General features: G+C 41.0%; 1 protein-coding gene across 13 annotated transcripts in view; it reads right to left on the reverse strand.

Annotated features, from left to right (window-relative positions):
• Positions 1-23,964, reverse strand: part of lyst (lysosomal trafficking regulator) — a 56,979-nt gene extending 33,015 nt beyond the window's left edge. For 8 of the 13 annotated variants that reach the window (XR_004616207.1, XR_004616206.1, XM_034608091.1 and 5 more), the window contains exons 1-6: positions 23,867-23,964; positions 22,349-22,624; positions 11,701-11,792; positions 6,965-7,163; positions 3,003-3,093; positions 5-2,096 (exon numbers count right to left, since the gene is read on the reverse strand). Coding sequence is in view for 11 of the 13 variants with exons in the window: in XM_034608091.1 (XP_034463982.1) it covers positions 5-2,096; positions 3,003-3,093; positions 6,965-7,163; positions 11,701-11,792; positions 22,349-22,429 (2,555 nt within the window). In the remaining 2 variants the exon portion in view is untranslated. Of the gene's footprint in view, positions 1-4; positions 2,097-3,002; positions 3,094-6,964; positions 7,164-11,700; positions 11,793-14,533; positions 14,618-18,841; positions 18,958-18,996; positions 19,032-22,348; positions 22,625-22,727; positions 22,785-23,866 lie in introns of those variants that run through there. The other 5 variants (XM_034608099.1, XM_034608090.1, XM_034608098.1 and 2 more) reach the window with 5 other exon arrangements.
• Positions 23,965-24,766: the final 802 nt, after the last annotated feature.

Consider the following 24,766-nt stretch of genomic DNA (forward strand, 5'->3'; position numbering starts at 1 on the left):
TCACCTTGATTTGAGGAGGGCAGGTAACGTTTGCAGGTATATGAGCAACACCTCCACAGGCAGACACTGCGTATGATAGCTGCAGACCTGAGTACACACAGTGGAAACTCCCAGCTGTTGGGCATGGTGAGCTAGCTCCACTCCTCTCTGAAGCACAGGGTTGAAGATGTGTGTGTAGAGCTGCCACTGCACAATAGCATTGCCCCGCAAGGTCAGGTGGCAAACATGGCCAGCTATCTGCTGACTCAACTGCCAGTCATCACCAAACACTAGCTCCTGATAGGCCTCGAGGGCGTCCCACTTCCACAACATGTCCTCTGCCCCCCCTCCACTTGGCAGAATACCTTGGGAGCGGTAGCACAGACTGGTAGAAACTGCTGAAGGTTCCCCATGCTGCAGCGTTTCCTCCAGGCCTGGCAGCTGACTGCTGTCCAGAGTGCAGATGTTACAGGAAGCCAGTTTGGCTTTCTCTGAGGGCTGTCCCCCGCCAAGCTGGTCTAGGATCAGTCTACTCAGCACACTGAGAACATGAGACTGGTAACTACGCAGACCGTGAGCTTGGAAGGCATGCAGCAGGGGTCCTACAACTGAGCGGGGGTCCATACAGCAGCATATTCCAACAGCCTGCACCCCAGCAAGCACCTGAAGTACAGCTGGTCCACTAGGGGAGAGGCGCTGCAAGAGCCGCAAACATTGGTGAGCACAGGCAGCCAAGCAGCAGCACCGCTCAGGGTAGCGCACTGCGTCCCCCTCCATCTCTTCCTTGCCATCTATATCCTCTTCAAAGGGGTTGCGTCTAGCTGCCTGCTTGAAAGCAGAGACGGGCAAACCTGACAGGTCTCTGTGGTGGTGTAGGAAGTGTGAATATTCACAGCGACGATGGCGGCGTCGGGCACACACAGACTGATGCAGCTGCTCTGACTTTGCCTTCTTGATGGCACTTATGATCTTGAAGACCCCTGCAATCAGACCTTTTAGCCTCTCAGAAGCCTCACCTCCTACTTCAGAATCCCTCGCCCTGCCTAGCCCCTCCAGCCGCAACACGGTGGCCTCAAACAGCTCTAGTCCCCGGCGCTGGACAAATTCATGGATAAGCTCCAGTGCCTGGCTAAAGAAGAAGGGGTTGGGTGTGGAAGCCTGCAGGCAACCCAGCAGCACTTGCAGTACTCCCTCTAGAAGCTCTGGCAGCAGTAAAGCCCTGTGACGATAGCGGGAGAATGAAAAGTCATCCTGGACCTCCTGCAAGGTTTTCTTGGGCCTAGGTGCAAAGGGGTTGGTCTGTCTGTCCAAGCAGCTTCGGATTTTGAGGGTGGCTCGTAGCAGGTCTGTCAGGCTGCGTCTCAGGCTGTCTGGAAGGGTTTCACTCTGACTCACATCAACTGACATCAGGTGCAAGATGGTGCGTAGTAGCATCCTCTGGACCAAGGCAATGGGCTCTTCGGTCCAGCCTCCAGCAAGCTCCTCCGCCCCGGTTCCACTGCCACCTCCTGGACCACAGTCACCAAACTCAGTAAGGATCTCAGTGAGAGTCGGAACAACACTGACCGCCAGGCCAGGGTTGTGGTTGATGTTCATGTCAAACTTACACACCTTCTCCAACAAGGAAAGCAACACATGACAGAGATCAAACGGTGAGTTTTCCATGCGGTTAAATATTGATATTGCAGCTGGGTCTGTCAGGGTTTCAGTGTCCACTGTCTGGGACCCAGGCGGTCGAGGATGTGGGTATGGTGCACTCATGATTTCTGTGGTGGTGCTGGTAGTGGATGCGAACTGCGAGGCCTCCGAACGATGATGCTGACAGCTTAACCTGATCGTGGAACTGTGTGATCTTCGACTCCTCGCACCACCTGCACCTGCTTTGTCTTCAGAGTTCGCTTCTGAATCTGAGGTAGAAACCTGGGACTTGCGAGCATCCTTTACAGAGTACCTCTGTGCTGCTCGGTGCGACCTCCTTGACTTCCAGGTTCCGCTGCCAACGCGGGACCTCTTCCCAGAGTTCTGCTCATCTGTCGCAGCCTTCTGTCCTGCCTTGAGAGGGACGGCCTTCACCTCCCGGCCGAGGAATACCTCCAGTAGGGACGGCAGCGTGAAATCTGTCCACACACAAACATCTGTCAATATAATTCTGGACAGACATATAAACATACAGTACCAAATGTGCTTCAAGACCCTAAATTATATATTTAAGTAATATATATATATATTTTTTTTTATGCGAGAATCTAATTTCTAAGCACTATGCTGAAAAACACTGGATTTTGTACTCCAAAAATACCATTTGTCTTTAGAGTAAAAGATGAGGATCATAAAGCTCTGCTGCATTACAGCAGCCATGGCCTCTCCAGTGTGTTTAACATCTTCAGTGAGAAAAAATTAATTAAAGTAAAAATGTCTAGGGTCCATGTTAGAGAGGATCAACAGCCCTGTACTAAGTATCAGTGTCATCCTGAGGTCACAGGCTTCTGCAACCACATGTCTTCTCCTCTTGTCCGACTGTTTATGTGATGCAATGCTAAGATCTACTATACAGGAGAAATTGGCTCAAGAGATTCATCTATCTCAAATTGAGTACAGTGCACAGTTAGCGGTGGTTAGTTAAAATCTCTATATATATATATATATATATAATATAGAATTTTAGGAGACATTTTTACAGCAGAAGGCAATGTGCACAAATCCCATTGCTTTCACATAAACTGACCAAACCTAAAGCTAAAACACTGCTGATAACTGACGGCAATAACTGGTTAAGATTTATGGAAAAGATGGAAGATGAAACAAATAGAGGAAACTACAGAACAAAGGAAGTCTGCATTTCTGTTCTTTTGTACAGATTAATGCATATTTTACACTCATTAAATAGAGTGTGTGAATTGAAAATGTAAGTTACAGAGCTTGAATAAGAAGTAGTCACATGCCATTGCATCAGGACAGCGAGAGGTATGTGCTTTTAAAGTTAACATAAAGTAGTAACCAAGTAAGTATTTGTGTGCAATCACCTGGGGCCTTTTCCTCCTGAACAGGGATCTTCCAGACCAGCGGCAGAAGAGACAGCAGCAAAGTGAGCAGCTCCTCTCGACAGGTCAGCTCCTGAGAGGACAAATACAAAATAACACAGTGGGGTTACCTAGAATGCCTTCTTGCCCCTCTTCCTCACACTCCAATGTCACATTAAGACCCTCCCACCGGGATACACTTTTGTCCATATTTAAAAAAAAATGCCATTTCGTGGTTTTACCACTTTCTGCCAAGACAAATCACACACTTGATTTGCTTTGTATCTTGATTTACTAACTCACTTTCTAAACCAAACTTCTGCCCAGGAGCTTGTTATATATTTGTATGCAGTTAGCTAGCGAGTTAGTTAGCGTTCTGCGCATGTGCGTTAATGAGCAATGTGGCACCTACATGACAACATTACTTCTTAGAGCCGGGGGATCTATTCAGTGCATAACTCACAGCAGGGAGAGAACCACTTCCTTCATGTGTTAATTAAAAACAATCAACCTACTCCTTCATGTGTGAATTAAAAAATAATCAGCTTGCTCTGGTTTAATCACTTTCACTCCATCATTAGAAAGATTAAAAAAGATTAAAAAGATTAGAAACTACAAAGGCTGCAGTTTAACAACAATAAACAATTGTAGAACAAATGATTTTAAGAAACCTGAAGATATGGATCACCACCAAATTGTAAACACTGATAAATATCAGTTCCCTAAAAATGCCCTTCTCATAATGCACAGATCTTTTTAATCAAGATCTGTGCATTATGCTCTGACAAATTATTGAAAATGTTACACTGACAGAGAAGTTCCTGGATCTGCACCCAAGTTTATAGGCTCAGGCCCTATCCCTCAACCAAGTTTGGTGGAAATAGGTTTTGTAGTATTTGTGTAATGCTGCCAACAAATAAACCAACACAAGTGAAAACATAACCTCCTTTGTGGAGTTAATTAAAAAAGTAAATCATATGTTTTGACGTGCTGTGTCATGAGTTTTAACATGCCTGTAGGAATCAGGGTTACATTAGAAAATTACTTTACAAATCTAATAAATAAGAGACGTGCCATCATTACAAAAAGACATGTGGCTTCTTAAAAATGTCAGAAATATTTATTTATTTAATAGCATAATGGAGCAAAACTAAGACAAAAATATATTTTCTCTTTTTCTTCTGAATTCTGAAAACGGATTTATAATTTCATATTATTCTAGATCAATTAACCTAAACCGCAAATAAAAATTCTTTATAGTGTCTGGCCCCAATTGTCATTACAGGCTTTACTCCATTCAGGCCACAGCTGACACACATGAGTCGGAGATGTTATAACACACACACACATAATGCATTAAACTGAATGGAAAACTATGGCAAGTGTGTGTGTGTGTGTGTGTGTGTGTGTGTGTGTGTGTGTGTGTGTGTGTGTGTGTGTGTGTGTGTGTGTGTGTGTGTGTGTGTGTGTGTGTGTGTGTGTGTGTGTGTGTGTGTGTGTGTGTGTGTGTGTGTGTGTGTGTGTGTGTGTGTGTGTGTGTGTGTGTGAAGTTGTCTAACAATATGAGGACACAGCGACGCTGACACACAGGGTCACTTTGTATTATTTCAAGTCATAATGCATTGTTACTCCAAGTCAGCATGTCATTGGTTAGGAAAATACACAGTTGGACGTGAAGACAACTGAGCTCAGGATCCCAGCTTTCTTTCCAAAGCCTTTTAAAAACATATCGGTCATTTTATTACATCAAAAGCTGACAATGGCAGATCATTTTTTGTCCAAATGCCGTTCTCGCATCATCAGCCCACCTCAACAGCCATGACACACTGTAGTCCTCTGAATAGCTAGTTTACCCACTGATGTTGCTGTTAACATCTCATAAAATCATGACACAGTTTTATGCAGCTTGACTCTTGAGTCTGACTCAGCAGCTGCAACAAGAATGTCAAAGGGAACCTGAGGAAGACGCCAAACCCAAACACTGAGAAGTCCGATTGTTTTCCACTTTGTGCTGCTTTCACCCTTTCATGTGCAGTGCTCCACTTGTGATGTGTAAGCCCATTAATTCATAACTTGATAGTTGACCTAAAAACACAGATCAGATCAATATGTACAGTAAATAGACTGTGTGCTGCAGCCCAGTCTCTTCTTGTGAAGTCCGCAGACATCAGCGTGTAAGCAGAGGAAACACTGGGCTCCGTCAGAGCACGACAAAGTGTTTAAAAGTGGACACCATTTCCCTTCGAGGTACAATACTGTCCAAACCATATCTGTAAGATCCATTTTGAAGGAGAGTAGCACTGACACATTTGGTGCATTGGATGATAAAAATACAGGAAAAATAATCAACATCAACATCTTGTGTGCAGCAGCAGCAGCATAACCTTCTACAATCAATCATGTGACCACGGTAAAGCCTATTTCTTCTTAAAAATAGTCACCCTGCAAATTGTAGTTACAACAGGCACAGAGGTATAGAGGGAGCATGAGTTGCCTCGGAAAAAAGATATATATACACAACATTTTCCATGTGGTGCTATAAAGTAAGAATTTTATAAATCCTGAAGGAAAGTCTTGTGCCAGATTTTGCTCCAAAGTTACAATAAAAAAGAATAATGTAATAGTATTAAAAAAAGAAGTGAAGTATGAAAATATCAAGTGGAAGGGGGAGTAAGAGAGGACCAGAGCCTAAATACATAACAACACAAATAAGTTACAAAAATATAAAAGAATAAACTAAAAACTAGACTGAAATAGGAATATAATAAGTAGCACTAGAAATGACAAGTGAGAAGTAAGTATTGCACATGAGGTTATTATAATACTATACATGATAATAATGGATATTATATTGTAGTATTGCACAAACCTTAATGACAACGAAAGAGTGATATTGCACATAATGTTGAGCATTAATATTGAACATAATGTTGAGCTTTAATATTGAACATGTTTAAATATAATAATGCTCAAGTGTCTGTAAATGAAAACAGGCATTTGTTTAAAAAAATATGAATAATCCTTTAAGTCTTATAAGTGCATAACCTACTTTTCATTAAGGGGTTTTACTACACTGTGCTCATTAAATACCCTTTTAATCTCACCAGCTGGTGTCTGTCTGATGTTTGCATAATCTTCATTGCATTTATGATGTGTGTTCGTTATATTTTATCTCTATTGCAAACACTGTCTGCAATTTCCTTTTGATTAGTCGCAGCAGGTTATAAAGGCCGGTTTATATTGATTAATTAACAAATGTGAGGCATGGTTTGAAAGTAATAGCAGCGGCCCATGGCTCAGTGTGGATATTACTTTGTTCAGTTCAGGATTTCACTTCTCATTGAAAACAATGAGTGATGTTACCTCTTCCCTGCACTTCTCACTGAACAATCTGTTGAAAACAAAACAGCGGTAGTCTTCAACTTTATGGGATAAAGATCAAATCATATTGAGAAACTGGAAAAAAGACATTGTGAGGTTGAAACTCGCTTGAAATATTATTTGAAAAGTTCTTGCATGACATTATTACATAAATAAACATTATTTTGTATTTAAGTTTTTCTTCTTCAAAACTGCAGCTCTCTTAACAGTGACAACACCTTTTCAGAGTTTCAAATTTGTCAGTGTTCAGTGCATCAGTTTGTTTTCCAGGTTTTCAACCTTGTAAATGGTGATCTGAAAACTGGTGCACACTTTTCACAGATTTGCAAGTTTGTGCATCATGTGATTTTTGGCAGTGTTGTCCCTCAGCTCTGATCTGAAACTCAGAAACAGATTTTATGAAAAGGATCCCGGAGGCAGGGATTATTTGCTCCTAACCTACAGTATACAGTAGAGCTTAATAGCGTTGCTCTGGAAGTAAAGATCTCAGCTGCAACTTCAGTTTCCAGTACCACAATTGAAAAGCCACATAAAGTGTGATTTAGCTTCAGCAGATAAGATAGATGCACTTAGCTTTTCCTTACCTGGTCAATAATTGAGTCAAGGGTGCTGAGCAGCAGGAAGCCACGTCCCCTGACCAGGTACTCCCCCAGTGCCACCATGTGACTCTCCTCCTCGTCTTCCTCCCGTGCCTCTGCTCTCTGAGCCACCGCACTGCATAGTTGATGTACATCAGTCAGGAACTCCCTCGCCAGAGTGTTACTGGCCCCACTCATATCTGAGCTACAACAGAAGACACACGACATCACACACCTGAGGTACAATGGAATTCTTTCACACTCAAAATAGATTTATGAGGTTTCTATTCATTTGAGGAAAATAAAACCAGGATTACTGATGTAACTTTAAGGAAAACCAGTAGGGTCCAAATAAAACATAATCACACTCCTGCTGTGATGAATCATATTAAGAATTTAGACATAGCAGATACTGATTTACTACATCACTTGTTTTGTCTATTCTGTTTAAGTGCTAAGGGGAAAAAAGTACTAGTACACAGTAGGTTGAGAAGACAGTGTATGCAATTTATTTAATATGAAAACTGGAGTTTAAAGACAAGCATGCTTAAGTCGACTCAAGACTTTATCGGTAATAGACGACACAGTGTGACAAAGTAGAGGAGTAATTGTTGTGTTAAGGTCAGTTCACTGGAGATGCTTGCATACCACAACCAAGTGGGTAACACAACACAAGCACAGTGAGATGACAGAGCAAAAAAGCCAAAGCCAGCTCCGCTAAAAAGCCTCAGCAATATCATTGTGAAACCTAAATAATCAGGTTGTCAAATCAAAGCTTGAAATCTAGACTTGTGTTGTTAGAATACGACTTATCCTTATGACAAGCATTCATAGAGCGCCTCCAAGCCAGAATGCTTCTGTCTGCTATAACCACATAGTCCTCTGAACATCGCTGAGAGTGAACTGCATCTCTCAAAAGAAGACACACAATTCCCACCTCTCCCAATTCACAGATCGACACACTCACACACGCAAACACCCACCCTTTACAGGACAATCCCAATTACACAGTTCAACACAAATTTGTCAACATGAATTCAAGACGTGCCCCAGGAACAGTTTTTACTTTTACGTGTTTACATTTCTCCAGTTGCTCTGGCCCAAACCAACATAGGTTATATGTAAGAATACATAAGAAGACAGGAGACACTGAAATAATGAAATCTACATTAAAAGTCTAATTTCAAAAGAACAAAAATGTATATTTGACTCGCGCCTCAACAGTGTACAATCATTTTCATCTTACCAAATGTTACTGGGCCAAATTGTTTCCTTCCACTCATCTTGTTTCTGCTCCAAGCCTGACTGGAGTTCTGCTGTCTGTAGCTGCATACCTCCTCACACCACTGCTGACTGAATTTTCTGTTCTGCAGCACAAATTCCATTAAATTGGAATTTCAAATGGAAGCTTTCCAGATTCGCAGCAGATCAGCGTATCACATGAAAGCATGTGATGTCACATGGTAAGGGGACTGGCCTTGGATATACTGACGAGCCCCCAGGGCCCTGAACAAGACCTCCGAAATCAACCGCCACTCACAATAACAGCCTTTGTGTTCTCCACTAAAACAACTGTTTTCTGATTTTTTTTAAATGATCAAAGGTCTACTAGCATTGTAGCAACAGCTTGTAACGCAATGAAGTGCAAAGTCATTGTGACTTCTATTATTTTTTTAATCCTAATTTCCCCAAATATTTGACAAAACACATGATATTAGATGGTTTCTACTCTTTTAAAGAGGGTTAGGGTTAGATTAGCCCTAACCCTATGATACATGATAGGAAGATATTTTCAGTCCTAGATATTGGGTGTGCTGCAACACAAAATAAAACATCAGAGGGGTGATGCATTATCTGCATGCAAGCTGTATACAACCCCAATCAGGAAATGCACTATTGTTATATTGTACTAATAATTCCATAATGATAATACAAAAATAATTCATACCCAACCTTAACCTAACCATAATTCACATCTTACCCCTAACCTTAACCAGGACAGATGGACAGACGGACGGACGCACGCAAAGATATTTTTACAAAAATGTCGATATTTAAAAACAAAGGTCTACTGAATTCTCTTCGGAAACAGCTACACTGTTACAAAGTATCAAGTGACACTCACAAGTGTTTCTAGGGACTTTGGGGGCCCCAGGCAAAACGAACCTGGGGGAACAAAACTGATTAATTGTTGTTGGTATGGACTATGGTAATCTTTGTCCTCAAAGGGCCCCTTCTCAGCTCAAGGCCCCAGGCTATTTCCTGCTTTGCCTGTTGTGATTCCCATGGTGACACGTTGTAACCGCAGTTTAAATTCCTATTCATTATGATGAATTCTGACTAATTACTCCACCAGCTTCGTGGTACCATCCTCCCAGCTGTGTTATCACAACCACGAGACAATGATTAGAGACTTAGTAAACAGAGACAATGATTTCCATAATATCTTTTCACTGGAAATAAAATAAAGCATCTCACTCCAGTAGAACTCCAATTTTGTGTTCCTCTCTGGCCAATTATTGTCACGTCAACGTTGTCAATGTTTTCACTTCAGTTTTTTATTCAGTTGAGGTTTCTCTCTGCTCAGTCAGTTTTGGTGTGAGAAAAAAGTTTTTATTGGGGATTAAAGGGAACTTTCGTCAATGAATGACCTTAAATTATTGCCCGGGTTAGTTTACTTCCAGCTAATTGAGTGTGTGTGTCCAGTGAACTGTTAATATAGTAAAGCTGCAATTATGGGCAGCTGTGGCCAAAAACAGGAGGTAGAGCGGGTCGTCCACAAATCAGAAGGTCGCTGGTTCCGTCCCGTGCTCCTTCGGTCCTCATACTAAAGTGTTGGGCAAGACACCCAAGTTGCCCCTGATTGGCAGGTTCCATCACTGTGAGTGACCTGTGAGAGCAAAATGCTACTCATAGAAGTGGTGTAAATTCATATTTATAAGAAGCAAGTGCTAGGCTAAGGGCTAATTTATGCTCAACGTTAGACACCCATGAGGAAACGGACAAGGCCTTCCCACTGTACTTTACGTTAATTTTGTCCATATTTGTCCATACAGAGAAGTACCACTAGAAATCGAGGGGGGGCAGTGCCGCTAATAGTTCAAGTGATACAGCCAAGACTCAAGGAAGAAATTTCAACCGTGCCGGAGCATTTTTTAGGAGAGAATTAGAGAGGTGGTAAGAAACTACAGACATCTATATGATGTTACTTTGCCCTGGCACAGGCACAAACAGCCTCTTCTGCTCGTACATTATCTAAACCTCCTCCACCGTCGCCATGTTTGTTGTGAGAAACGTTCGAGTCTTCTCTATCCTCTAGTGGATGTATTGCTTAAAAATCATGTCAACAAAGGACGCATGGAAGTATGAGGGCAGTGACGGTAACATCGATCGTATAAACGCTGTACGTAAAGTCTGAGCCTTTACTGTGTTCGTGTTGCTACAACAATTTTAGGTTTCACTTTATTCATTCATCTTAATGGTAAATCTACACTTTCTCACTTACAAACTGGCTGTTTAAAACAGACTTATTATAAATTATTGTGAGGAATCCATTGTAGTACCATTTCTACAACATCTGTTGGTAAAGTTATTCATTACCGCAGATAGAAAGTAAAAAGTAAAAAGTAAAAACCTGGAACATCCAATAGTTGATCTCACAGAGCGAAACATTAACCTGCCCTGAGCTTGTCTTTAAACAAGGACATTATTTCAGGCATTTTAACCAAAAAACCCTTTTCTAACTAATCACTTTTCTGCCTAAGGCAGCACATGGCTCACGAATGCTAATGCACTCACTTAATTCTAGGCAGTGTGTGTTTTATGTGTGTGTAAGTGTGTGTGTGTGACTTGTTTACACCGAATACAAACAAAAGGTACTTGAGGTGCCTAATGTCCCACAATTTTCCTCATCAATATGTAAATCTATGCAGCGAGGTACACTGAATGCAAATGCACCCTGGTTACATAAGGTCTGCAACCTCTAATGTCTTGGTGGGATGGAAAAATTATGAAAACAAATCTGTCACTTCTGCAGTTACTTCCTGTGACAGGAAAAAGAGAGAAAACAGTTTGTAGTTACTGTTACCAGTTCACTTCACTACTGCTCCGATACCATTTTTGCCTCCACAATTACTGGACTTTGCATATCGGCCAGTACTAGTACCAATCCAATACCAGTGCATTAAAAAAACCCCTCATAAAACGTATTTTAACAGCTGTATGATGCCAACCCTGAATGGAAGTGATTATTGCCATCATTGTTTTTTGGCCTGACTCCTATTAAACCCTTTGAAAAACAAATGCATACAGAGAATAAATGTAGTTGAACTTCTTTTATTATTTAGTTTGACCAGCGTTTGACCACCGTGAAATAATGCCAAATTGCTGATGTTTTAGCTAGCTCTGGCTAATGCTACACTACCGGAAATCCCTTATTTTTCGCTACTCTAAAAACAGTACTTGTCAGTGGCAGTACAGCGCAACTGCTGATTTGGAGCAGCAAAGATGATGAGATTTCCGAAAAAAGAAAATTGCAGTTTTACCTGGGTGAAACAAATGTACATTTAAGATCTGATATCGGATCTGTGCATAGATTCAGGTACATGCCGTTGCCCGACCCATCATTTTTGGCAGTATCTGAGGCATTTCCGATGCGGTTATTGGTATCAGAACATCTCTAGTGGCATTTGTCTCATGCACACAGTCAAGCTTAGATCACCACCGCCCTAAATGAGACCTACCAGAACTTCAGGGCATCTTTGGTGCTGTGGTTGGGGTGATGCTGCACGTAGTGGAAGAGACAGAGGAAATTCTCTAGACTCTGGAGGCTGACCTGATAAGAGACAGAGACACACAGATAAGACATGAGAACGACAACATAAATCTAAGCCACATTATTACTTACACTCACATGAAGAGGAATTCAAATGAAACACCACCATTTCATATGACAAGCCATTATGACATTCCCGTCCAACATTTTGTAATTGTTATACATGATAATACAGTTAGAAAGTGATGTAACAGTCACTAATGTCATTATGTGGAAGTTACACCAATATTGATTCATCAGGTCAGTTGCAGCACTGTAATATGATACAAATGCACCATATCCAGAAAGCACCGTTTTCAAACAAATCAGAAAAGAAAATGGCACATAACAAATTCAGTCCCTAGAACCACAAGTCATATTTTATCATTTTAAATATTTTATCATATAATATTTAAGCATTTTCAATGTAATAGTGACAAACAGCAACAAAAGAAAAGTCCAGGATAATCTCTGAACCTGGGGTAACAAAGATGGAATCAGCTTCGTCACAGTTCTGTGGTCAGAGCCTGACCATAGAGCGTGAATTTCTCACCACCGGAGAAATTTTACTACATTAGTGGTTCCAGGGTAGTGTGTTAATGCCGTATCGGCAGACATTTGATCTTCTAAGCCAGCGTCCTGCCGTCCCTCGCACCACACAGGAGCCAGCTGTACGCCTCTACTAATCTGACACCACTGACTGGGTTCATTCAGGCAACACTGATCCCTGACTGAGAGATGCTGCACTGAGCGTCTAGGTCACAAAGCCAAAGCGTAGACACCACAGAGTGCCGATCACATTACACACAGGCCGACTTGCATGGACAGAAACATCTCTGTGGCATAATTTATTCGATTTATCAAATATAATTATATACTGTGACACATTTTACAAAAAAATTGCAGCTCCTACAATTTGAATATTTCACTTGGTCACTATGCTGATAATATTTTCATTATTGTCCAGCCCTATTATAATGGAATGCCTACAGCAGTGTCTGAGGGGTTCACTATATATCTGCAAACATCTAAACCTTAGACATGAGGGAATTAAATTTAACACGTCTTTATCTGAATTACAATAAACCTGATAACAGAACTTTGATCATCTTTGTCTAAAGATGCATTATCACAAATTCCTTTGGTCCTCTGTCAATGATGTCATCTCCCCTTTGTGCAGATATTAGCATTGTGGTTGTCTGCCACAAACAAAAGTTTTAAGCAACATTTTTAAAACACACTAATAATACGATACACAATAATGTGTACCTTAACCAAATTATTGGTTATATATAAAAAGTGTGTAAGTAATTGGACATCTGGGTCCCAAACAAGCTGAGCAAGTGTGGCTCGGTTCACTGGACATCATAAGAAAAATACAGAAAAAAAGATTTATTATTATGAAATTGCTTTATTTTGTGTTTTTTCCTTTTTTATCACTGGGTCTGTTTGTTTTGGAGAGAATGAAACCTCCTGCCGATAATTCAGCTGCCATTAAAAACTTGCAGAATAAACACTGAAGGTGACAATGGTGGTCAAGGCCAAAACTTCCATGATCTCACCCTACTTTTGATAGAGAAACCGTAAAATCACCTAGTGTGCTGTTTGAAGGTCCCCAGTGGCAATTTTGTACCACAATGGAGCAATGCTTTTTTTACAATTCACAAACACGAGCAAGGTGGCAGCGGGATACACACTTTCTGTGATTGTTTCATGCTGTTCTACTGGTGTTCTACATGCTGACAACTGGTGACGGTCGTGCCCAAACAAGTGTAGCAAAGGCTGTGAAGGAGAAGACTGCTAGCAAGCAAACAAGGATGAAAACAATGCAGGGTTTACAATATTCAAAACATCAGCAGCGACACCACAGCAAATCATGTCGCTGCAAGGACACAGATTTGTGCATTGACTCAAACATGGAATCTATTGGTATGGTGACAAACACAGAAAGCAGGTGATGTAAAGAGACCTTTATAGAGTAAATAGGTCATCATTGTCTGTGTATAGTTTACATGTTCTAAATGAGCAAAATCACTATGCATATCTGTGAATTTCTTTTCCCTTTCCATATCTATAAAATAAGAGTGAAACATTCAAAGTGTATATTTAAGTTCCTATTTAGGTTCCGTCACACTTTTGTTGCTAACTTTCAAGGTGAGGAGGACGGGGACCAGGAGGCTACTGTTATATCAAAAACCCAGCTTGTGGTGAGTCAACTTCCTTCCTGAGACACTATTGTCAAAGCAAGACTTGTTTTTAATGACTTGCTAACACTATAATGACTAAACGATACACACACTTATCATGCCTGTGACAATCTTAAGCTATTTTCAGACATGCACTGACATGAACTTTTCTGAAATTTTAATAAGGGGCTGTAAGTGACAACGCAAATGTCCGAGTCAGTTGCTCTAGAAATGATCTGGAGCGAGACAATGTGAGAATACAACAGGAAAATGTCCGCAAAATCACAGCAAGCATTCTTGAAGATGTTTCTAACACGTGACGATCAGCAAACAACTGAATTTACACATCATGTCCTGCCTCCTGCATGGTCCAGCCAGGCACCATCCCTCGACTGAATTTCTACGGACATTTTTCTGTTGTATTGCATGCATCTGTCCACGACAATCTCCTGATGCGATCTTCATTTGTGAAAGACAAACTCAGGAAAATGTCTGGACACAGTTTTCTGGATTTCATGTCTAACAACAGCTTGTGGATGTTCCAAGTGATGAAGATGCAGAGTGGACCACACTCACCAAGGTCAAGGAGAGAGTGATTGTTCCCCAGCTGAGGCAACAACCCAACCAAGGAGAGAGGGGGGAATTGATGGGTGGGAGTTACTGCAAACCAGGGGGCCGGGCAGCATCCCACACAGGAGACGAGGAAAAGGAAGAAAAAGAAATGCATGGCTCATGAGAGAGACAGGAGAGGACAGGGGAAAAACATAAAAGCTGACAGTAACATAAAGATGAGAGAAATAAATGCAGCTGCGGTTGAGAACAAAGATAAACAGAGGGAGTGACTGGCAGGAAATCAAAGCCTCAAGGTTGCCTAAACTGTGATTAGTTTAATAAACAAGCCCTGGGGCTGCGCTGGAGCTGTGCACTCACTCTATTAAAATGAATCTACCAAAATGAACATCTGAAATGACTTGAGTTTGTCCTTGTGTTATCAGCATACCTGTTGTGGTCGTATTCCTCATATAGGAAAGGGAAATCGAGTGGTCTGCGATAACGCTAATATCCCAGAAACTGACATGTTTTCAATAAAAGATATTTTTCTAGCTTTTTTTATTATTTGTTGAAAGAATAATTTATCAGCCAATGGAAAATTAACTAGAGCTGAAAAGTATGTACAAAAACAATTTAGAAAATATTGTGATGACAAGACAGAATTTAAGTTCATCATTTTCATTTAGTTTTCTCTGAAAAAAACCAACATAAAAATGATTAGGATGTGATTTTTACTGAAGTCTGTACCAAATCCACACTTGGTTGACCCTTAGGGCTGGAGAATATGATTTGCAGGCTGGGGCGTCCCTGCAGTTCCACAGTGCTTCATTTATAGTAGTATATTGTTTGGAAATCACTCTTGGCCAGAGAATCTGAAATGAACTTTTTGACTCACAAGCCAAAGTCGCTAGTAGATGAAACAATCCACCAGCCGAGCATATTTTCTTACCTGCCCAAATAATTAAATGCCTTTTGTCTCATATACACTTGTTTCAGTATTTTTTTTTTAGATGATAAGCTGTTCTATACAAAATCCAGAGCCAATACAAAATATGAATCAAAATTATTTTAATATATTTTTCAGAAGTAAGATTCCTTAAATTCAAATTTGCCATACTCAATCTACTCCTTCCCCATCACTACAGTTCAGCTCGATCAACCCAGTCATTGCTGCTTGACGTAAAATGCATCGCTACTGGTGCGGCATGGTAACGTAACCACAGATACCAGATGTAAAATTCTGGTGTATTTAGAAACAAAGAAGGATTTACTCGGCACTGACAGCATTCAAATTTGCTCTGTGTAAAGTTGTTTGGCAAAGAATTCATATAATGGGATTTCATATTAGTAAGTCTCTAACTGTACTGTAAACAAAAACACCATTGTGACAATGTGACCTCTGCACAACACACATTTTCTCACACTTGTTTAGTCTCGAAACAAAACTCTATGTTTCATCCTTTTGCTTTACCTGAGAAGAATTCATGCTCGCATACCGAAAGCTGAGTTTCCATAGTTGTTCAGACAGAGCAGCTGCAAGCAGGGCTGGGCTGCATTGCCAGAAATATTATTACGATAAGAATTTTATATCAGTCCATTTTCATAATTATCCCGATGACTATCATGATTTCATTCAAGTTTAAAGTTTAAATTCTCCTGATTGAAAGCTGCAGAAACTAGTCAGTTATTTGTGGTTTTAAACTTTTCATCATGGGCAGAAAATAACAAACAGAAACAAACAAACAACATTTCCCAAATCTGAGGTAGTGGATTCAAAACAAGTAAATTTTTTAAACCTTTCATTATGCCTAACCCTAACCCTTGTTCTATTGCTCTAGAACAAATTCATATCCTGATAAATACTGTTATCGTTTTATCTCCCACACTGAACTGTGACCTGTATTTATCCAACGCGGTGATCATGCGAGGTTTAGTCATGGGAGTCTGATGGCTGAGTCACTCATGCTGGTACAGACTTTCCTCTCTCAAGCTCTCTTTGGATAATTGGGTAGACTACAACTTGGCAGAGGCAGTGAAAGCGATGTGATCCTGTCCTCGTGAGCGAGGACGTGGGGCATTGGTTACGCAATGTTTTTTTCCTGTTTGAGATCCCCACTGATCTAATTTGACATTTGGTTTATGTGCATCATGAGGAGCCCCTAACGTTGCGCATTTCCTCACAACCTATGAGTCAGAGAGCAGAGCCGCTTCACACACCACCACAAATAACTTTTCTTCCCCCCATTAACACACACGCCAAAATGTCAGGAGGCTACCATCAAAAAGCATGTTTGTGTTTGTAACAGCTCCACACAGTCACAAGCAGCGACCTTTATCCAAGCGTAGCCACTGTGCAGGAAATGAAAATGCGTTGCTCTCCGCTTCATTGTTTTCATTACAGGGAGATAGCGCACAAGCTGGTGTTGGTCAAAATTACAATCCGAGAAGCCTGCTCTGGCCTTTCTCCTCTCAGGTGGGCTGAGAAATGTTTTTTTTTTTTTTAGGGAAAGATCTGACTTAGTAATATGCCACTGGGTGGAAAAAGCTGAGGTCGAGCAATGGTCTGAGACTGACTCAGTCCAGAACGAGAGAGATTAATTATTCATCAATTCAGCCAAGCGTTTGGAACAGCCCTGGAGACCAGAGCCAGTAAAAGTAAGGCTGGAAATGAGAGCGGAACTGCGGAAATGCAGATGTGAAACATGTCCTGTGGTCAACCGGCAAGACTAAGAAAATCACTTCACTCGAGATTTGGAAACAATGTCACAACAAACTAGTAACTGTGAAAATCTCACAACTCAAAATCATCATCAACAACCTGTGGTTGTAATGTGATGATCACAAGACATCATGATCAAAGCATGACTGCCGATTTTTATGTCGGGACCGGAGTCCTTGAATTTCACTCAGCGCACAACAATTATTCATTGTAGATTCTCTAAAAAGTGGAAGAGTGATAATGGCAACAGATTCACAGACACACTAATGCGATGCCATGTGCTTTAAAATGAGCAGCTCTCTAAACAAGCTATGAAAGAAGAACTTTTTGTGCAAACCTCCAGCTTCACTTGAGGTTACTTACCGTGGAAACATGGCATCCGATAAATATCTAGTCCCACAATTCTTTAAAAAATGCACTAAAATGTAGGGTTGGCCATTTGTTTCTGAAAACACTTTTTATATTATTTGTTGAAATCTCTACATGTCCCAATAGGGAAAAAATGCTGCCTTTAGCCTACATATTAACGCCATTCATATGCGGAGGGACCCAAAAGTTTTAGACCACTTTGAGACATTTCGACAACAATCACAACAAAGCAGCAGCAAACGAGCAGCAGCTTCCCCTCATCTCTGGAACTTTTTACCTGTTCATATCAGAACCCCTCAAACGTTTTAATCATTGCTCAGACTTCTTCTCACTCGGATTCCAGATCTTGATTTTCACCTGCCATTGCGCTATATTTTAATTGATCAAATATTTATGATGTTAAGATTTATTGCTTTTTGTATTTTCTATTTATTCAGTTTTTATCTATTTAGATTTTCCTGTATTTGTGTATTTTAATCCTATTCAGCACTTTGATCAACTGTGGTTGTTTTAAACATGTTATATAAATGAAGTGTAACTTGACTTAGATTTAACTTTCCGCTTTGGACTATAATATCTAACAAATTAACTTGGGTTACAGTGACACTTTTTATGTAAATGTTTATGAAAATTGGATAGTTGAAGTCATCCACCCTTAAAATGAAAAGGAAATTATACCAATAACGATTTTTCTATTTTACTACAGGGCCTTATAAAAATTACAAGAGAGACAAATTACTTTTTCCCTTACTGTGCCCTTGCAGGATTATGATCAGTGTATATTATTGTTACTTACTTTTTATTACAGTCGACCTGCGTGGCAGACAAACTGCACAGGATATTGTCTCTGATAATGCCTTCATGGAAAAGTGTGCACATTGTAGCTTTTAGAGATAACAAAGGGTGCATGCCATTGTTCAGTGCTAAAAGTAAAATAATAAACTCAGAGGATCTAGGTAAACCAGAACTGCCATCTTTACTTCCTCCTTAGAATTAACTGCATTTTCCCTGATTCTTTGCTCGACAAGTTTAATCTTCTTTAGACAAGGATTTGGGGCTTTACCACAGAAGGAATGTAAAGCACAAACCTGAGCTTAGAAAGCTGCGTAACCCAGGTTTGTCCCATTTCAGACAATCACTGAGTGTGTTGTTAGAGATTATGTGACAATGAGGACATTTGCATTAAAGCCCATCACATTTATAAACTGTGAGTCATGTTAGAGTAGCTGCAGAATGATACTTACGAGATGAGTAAGACCACACTGCAGAGAAACGTCTTTTCCTTTCACAGATGACATTCATGCAAAGAGCTGAATTTGTCTAGGAAGTTATCATTAGATCAAGAATTCAACTACCTGGATTTTAAACTGATATCGCAGAACCAGCAAAGATCCATTACCTCGAGACCCTTCAGTACTGAAAGACACAAAAAGTTAAGTCCTCCCTAATATCTCACTTTGGTGTTTTGAAACATCCTGTTAGCTCATACTGAAACTGAAAATCCAAAAGCAACCAATGCCAGTCTCTTGCTTGGCTCCAGGCCAGGCAACCCTCGTTCTGTTGACACTGTTCATCAGACTGAGCAGAATTAAAAGGGTCCCTACAGATAAAGTCCTTTGATGTGGAGTACACCAATGTGGTACTTTTGGCTCCACAAAAAATAAGTACTTCTTAAGGAAGAATGATTATACTGGTGTTACTATACCGATATACCTGAATAAGATATGTGAAAAGTAATTTGGATTATAGTGGATTCCATAAAGTAAATGCTTTTATACAATTCTATACAGTGTATACACTGTATAGATAGTAAGAGGATGGATGCATTAAGAGAGAATCTGACCCATCACCCTTGCACCAGTGCTTAACTACTTCGAAAGCAGAGAAAGTTCCAAAATGTAATCTCTGTTTAGGGCATTTCTGCTTTCTCAGAGAAGGATCAACCGAGAATGAAAGAAAGAATTAGAAAAGCAGAAGATGAAAGTCAAACATCGGGTCAGGGTTAGGGCTCCACACAATGAGCCACCGTGGATAAGTGACAGAGATTCCAGCAAGATATTTAATCCTGGCAGAAATGCAATTGAGAGGCAGAGAAATGAGAAACAAGAATGCAAAGAATGAAAGAGGAGGTAGGCAGAAAAAAAAGGAGGGGGGGCTGCAGCATAAGTATTTTCACACTTTTTTTCGTGGTACCTTACTGATTACTGCAGGGGAAGGTCTCTTTGCCCTACACATTTCACTGCCAAGTACGATCACAGAATAGCTAAAGGCTCATTTCTGCTCAATGTTAGATACGTGTACAGAAACCAGAACCGTCTCTACGCTCATTTCAATCATATCTGTCTTCAGGATGCAGACGAAACTGAGCAGCACCAGCGGAAATTGTTGGGGGGCCAAGTAGCCAATAGCTAAAATATGACAAGGAAGACATTTTAACAATGGTGGCACTTTTTAAGGAGAGTTTGCAAGTTGGAAAGTAACTACAGGCGTCTATATGATGTTACTTCGCACAGGCACAGGGACAAACATCCCCTTTTGCCTCTTTCTTAAAAGGTACATTATCTCAACCTCCTCCACCGTCATCATGTTTATTGTTGTCTGAAACTTGACTCTTGACTCTGATCTGCCCTCTAGGGGATGTATTACCGAACAACCATGCCCACGTAAAAGATGCATGGAGGTATGTGGGCATTGACAGTTACACAGTTTGAAACGGACAAATCTCTTTTCATACATATAGGCAGCTTAAATGAGCTTTTACAGTCTGATGGGTCTAAAACAGCCTTTCTGTCGTTCAATTCCCATGTTAACCTGTGTTCTGACCACAACGACTAGAAGATGCCACTTTAGGTGAGATAGTATAAATGTACAGTATACATTTGGTGCACAGATGAGCTGGAGCAATATATCATGTACGAGCATTGCAGCAGCATGTGTGCGCCACACCCTGTCATTGTGTGTAACCATCAGATTCATTTAGGAGGGAAAGCTACAGCATCAGCAAACTGGATAGTACAGATGTGCTCACTTAACCATCTTTCTGCATCACAGAAACACACACACACACACACACACACACACACACACACACACACACACACACACACACACACACACACACACACACACACACACACACACACACACACACACACACACACACACACACACACACACACTTTGACGACTGCAGAGGCGACAAGTGGCGAGCAAACGCAGTCGTCCCAAAGGAGTTGTCACAACCAAAAGTGACAGAAAAAGTTACCATTAATAGAAAGGCAGAGCCTGCTTGCTGCAGCCCAAGCATTGTTATCACCATGGTAACTGCGAACAAACCAGCACCATTTCTTCAGCTGAACAGCTAACAAAGCTATGAAGCATAATAAACCACCACAGCTGTGAGAACTATTGAGGAAGGAAGCCATTATTTCCAAGAAAGACAAAACCCCAAAGGGTTCTTCTGCGGCCATTAGCTTTAAAAATGAAAGCACGTCTGTCTTTACAGCACGACTCACATGTGATAGAGCAGATATAATGGACTACCACAAAGGCTAAATAAGCTCATCTGTGTGTGTGTGTGTGTGTGTGCGTGTGTGCGTGTGTGTGTGTGTGTGTGTGTGTGTGTGTGTGTCAGATCCCTCTCTCAGGCCTGCAGTCCGATCCTAATCCATGTCTCGTGATCCGGCTGCTGTGAGTTCTCCGACAGCAGGATGGGAGTGAAAAGAGCTGCAGTGGCCTGACAGAGATTTGAAAACCAGAGTCACTTACTCCTGCGATGTGCATTAAGCGCTCTTACACAACACTAATAGTGAACAATCTGCGGTTCACACCTGCCTCCTCCTCTGCAGGTGACTCACTGCTGCTGTGATCAGTCACATTTCTAGCTACAAAAAAATGGCAGCTGGAGATCTAAAGAGGATTCAAATCAGGTCTTATGCAACACAGGGTATTGTTTTACTTCAAGGTTATTTTTACTACCCACTCATATAACTATATACAATTCTGTTCAGTCGTAAGACAAACAATGTTCTCCAGTTCTATGGAGAAAAACAGACATCCTGTCATCTCCTGCATGTACAGATGTTTCATTTAAAGTTGGAGTGTCTGAATGAGTTACAACACAGTTACAACAAATATTAACATTTATGTGTTATTGTAAACTTCTCTGTTATTGCACACCATATTGCAACAGACTGTTTAAGCGCTGACTCACTTTGGAACAGCCAACAATAAAACAGTAAAGTGATTTAGGCAGCTTGAATGACGAGGAGCAGGCTAAAAGAATGTATCTGAACAATGTTTGCTATTGTAGGATGATGTGACCTTTTTACGCAGCTTGAAATCGAGCAAATCTGATACCAACACCAGAACCCCACAACTGGTTGGATCAGGCGAGGAGGAAATATTTGGATTAAATGCTGTGACTTTAATTAACATTTTAAAACAGACAACAAAGCCTCACTCTATCAATGTGAGCAAAAATAAAGTGAAATCAGATATATTTCTAAATCCTAAAGATTCTATTTGATGAGTTTGGCAAATAAAATATGATGAAAACAAATACTTTTTTTCATTTGAATGAGAAATGCAACTGTGTGCAGGACTTTTCCACATAAAAATGTCAGCATTCGTCAGGCTTCTTACAGGACCACCAGCTTATGGTCCAGGAAATGAAAAGGAAGCGTCGCCACCACCCAGAGAAGGAGCCCAGGTGTGAGGCTGCATCACCCCCATGCCCTGTGAGTGCCTACCTGCAGATCCGCTCCTTGCAGTCTACAGTCCATGTACTTTTCCCACGCGTATGACAGCTCAGTCTGCTGTGGACCTGCCATGTCGTCCACACCTCCAGGTGCAACACCAGCCAGGGCAGAGTCGCAGATGTCAGCCTCCTTCAGGTTTCCTTCCTGCTCCTCCAGGTGACTGGAAGTGGCCCGGACAGCACCGAACGAAGCCCCAGCTGTCCTCCGGACTCTTTCATAGCAGAGTCATCATTCACTGCAAAGCTCTGCCACTTTTAAACTGGACCTCTGCAGAAAAACAGTCAGCAAAAAGACAATTGGCCCGAGAAAACCACTTTAGCGTTTTTTATCGGCGCGCAGAGAAACAGCGATACTGCTGCATGTGACGCACCTGAGCCTGACGTGAACAGAAACTTCACCCAGACCAGCGGTGTAGCATTACCAAAACAAAACGGACTAGCTAGCTAGCTTCGTGACGTGACGTCAAACACCAGGCACGTCCCGACAACTCATGTCCGGGGCGAGATTTGTTTTCAAAATAAAAGCACAGAACTTGCGGGTAGCTACAAATGCTGAGGACTTGGACTATACCTCAGACTGTAATCTCACTAGAAATCTAAATAACACATTTAACTTTGATTCTTACTGTCTTCTTACAGTGGAGACCTACAACATTCATAAATATATAAACTACAGTGGCAGTAATACTATACTATTTAACAAATGTAACCTCTCTGCTTTAAAGTTATAATGTCCGATATATTTTAGATGTATGTGTAAACCATAAAATAGAATAAACAAGGTTTTCCTTCTATTCAAAAAAAATCTACAATTGTAAATTAAACCTTTTTTAATATTTTGTATTTTGCATGTATTCAAGGGATAATGATATTTATTCTACACCTGTATAGCCACCAAAGCTTTAATTCTGGGACCTAAATGCATTGACTCTTTCATAACATGTTTAAATTAAGCTATTATTCCTTAACAACTAGTTCATTAATTCATAATTATACTATGTGATGATACGCCTATTCTTAAATACAGACAACCAACTACGACATTTGAAATATTTTACAATCCCCAATTAAACGTTTGTTTTACTTCAATTGTTTATTTTTAGTTCTGTTTACAAAAACGTTGCAATTCGACTCTTACTTTGAAAACACTGCTCCACAGCTGTGTTATTTGTTTAGCTAGCTTGACCGCAAAATACAAGAAAGCTCGATATATTGCGTTGTAAAATGTTACCACGAATGCTACATTAGCCTCAAAGTCGCCAAACCCAACGAGCTCTACAACGCATCCACATCAACGAGCTGCGCACCCCGGGGTTTGAGTAGTTTCCCTCCCGATGCCGAGGTTAGCTGTAGCATCGCACTGGGGATGGCAGCTGTCAAAACTGTGTCGGAGAGAAGCGGGCGCGTCGTTAGCGGTGATTAGAATAAACAGAGCGACTTCCAGCAAACACGTTCCCCTCAAACTCATACTGTCACGTTCCGGGCGGGAGGAATTAATTTTCATACAAACCTTGGTGTAAATTAGAGCCAGCTAATGTTAGCCTCCGTCAGGCAGACTACTGCTGTGTGTATATGTATATGTATGTGTATATGTGTCAATAAACCCTCAGTGGTGACTGCAGGACCAACACATTGCCGCCCCTTTCCTTGTCTGCTGACGCTACAAACGCCTGCACGTTGACGGAGGAGAAGAAAACACGATTCACGTTAGATTGTTATTAACTATTTTGTGTCTGCTTGGATTTGAGTTTGTTTTGAAGGTGTGAGGACATCTACATTTCCACTTACGTTCTTGGATTAACCTCGAATTTGTCCTTCTTTGTTGTGTTTGGAAAGAGAGGACGATCTCAAATAGATGACAATGTATTGCACAATCCCTTCCCTGGTGCTTAAAGTATTTTGTTTCCTATTTTTTTTATATTTAAACTTGCACAAATACACCACAGCAACTTCCTTGTATGTGTAAACCTGCTTGGCAATTAAACCCGATTCTGATGTTGAGTGACTACGAGTAGACGTAACAACAAATGTGTGACTAAAATTTAATATTTGGTTCTCAGGCAGAAAGCATGGAGCGGAAAGTGTGAATGAATTAACCCAAAGGTAGATGTGTCGGTTTTTGTTGGTGGTCAGGGCAGAGATATTCCTGACAGACAAATTTGAGGGTCCGGACACCATGAGTCCAACAGGCGCGCTGAGCCGGTGACCCGCCCACTTACCCACACTCAGCCTCCCATTGGATAACACGCAGATTACCCATCTGTCAATCAAAACCTGTGGCTCAGGGGACTGGTGGTGCATTTAAGGTCATTCTGTAAGTCCACCCACCAGTACGCCCAAGCCAATTGAATTGTCAGTTGGCCTTTTAAAACCATCAGAGTTGACCCAAGTTTTGTGCAGTAAAGGCATT

Source organism: Hippoglossus hippoglossus, chromosome 15 (assembly GCF_009819705.1).
Source record: "Hippoglossus hippoglossus isolate fHipHip1 chromosome 15, fHipHip1.pri, whole genome shotgun sequence".
NCBI classification, from domain to species: domain Eukaryota; kingdom Metazoa; phylum Chordata; class Actinopteri; order Pleuronectiformes; family Pleuronectidae; genus Hippoglossus; species Hippoglossus hippoglossus.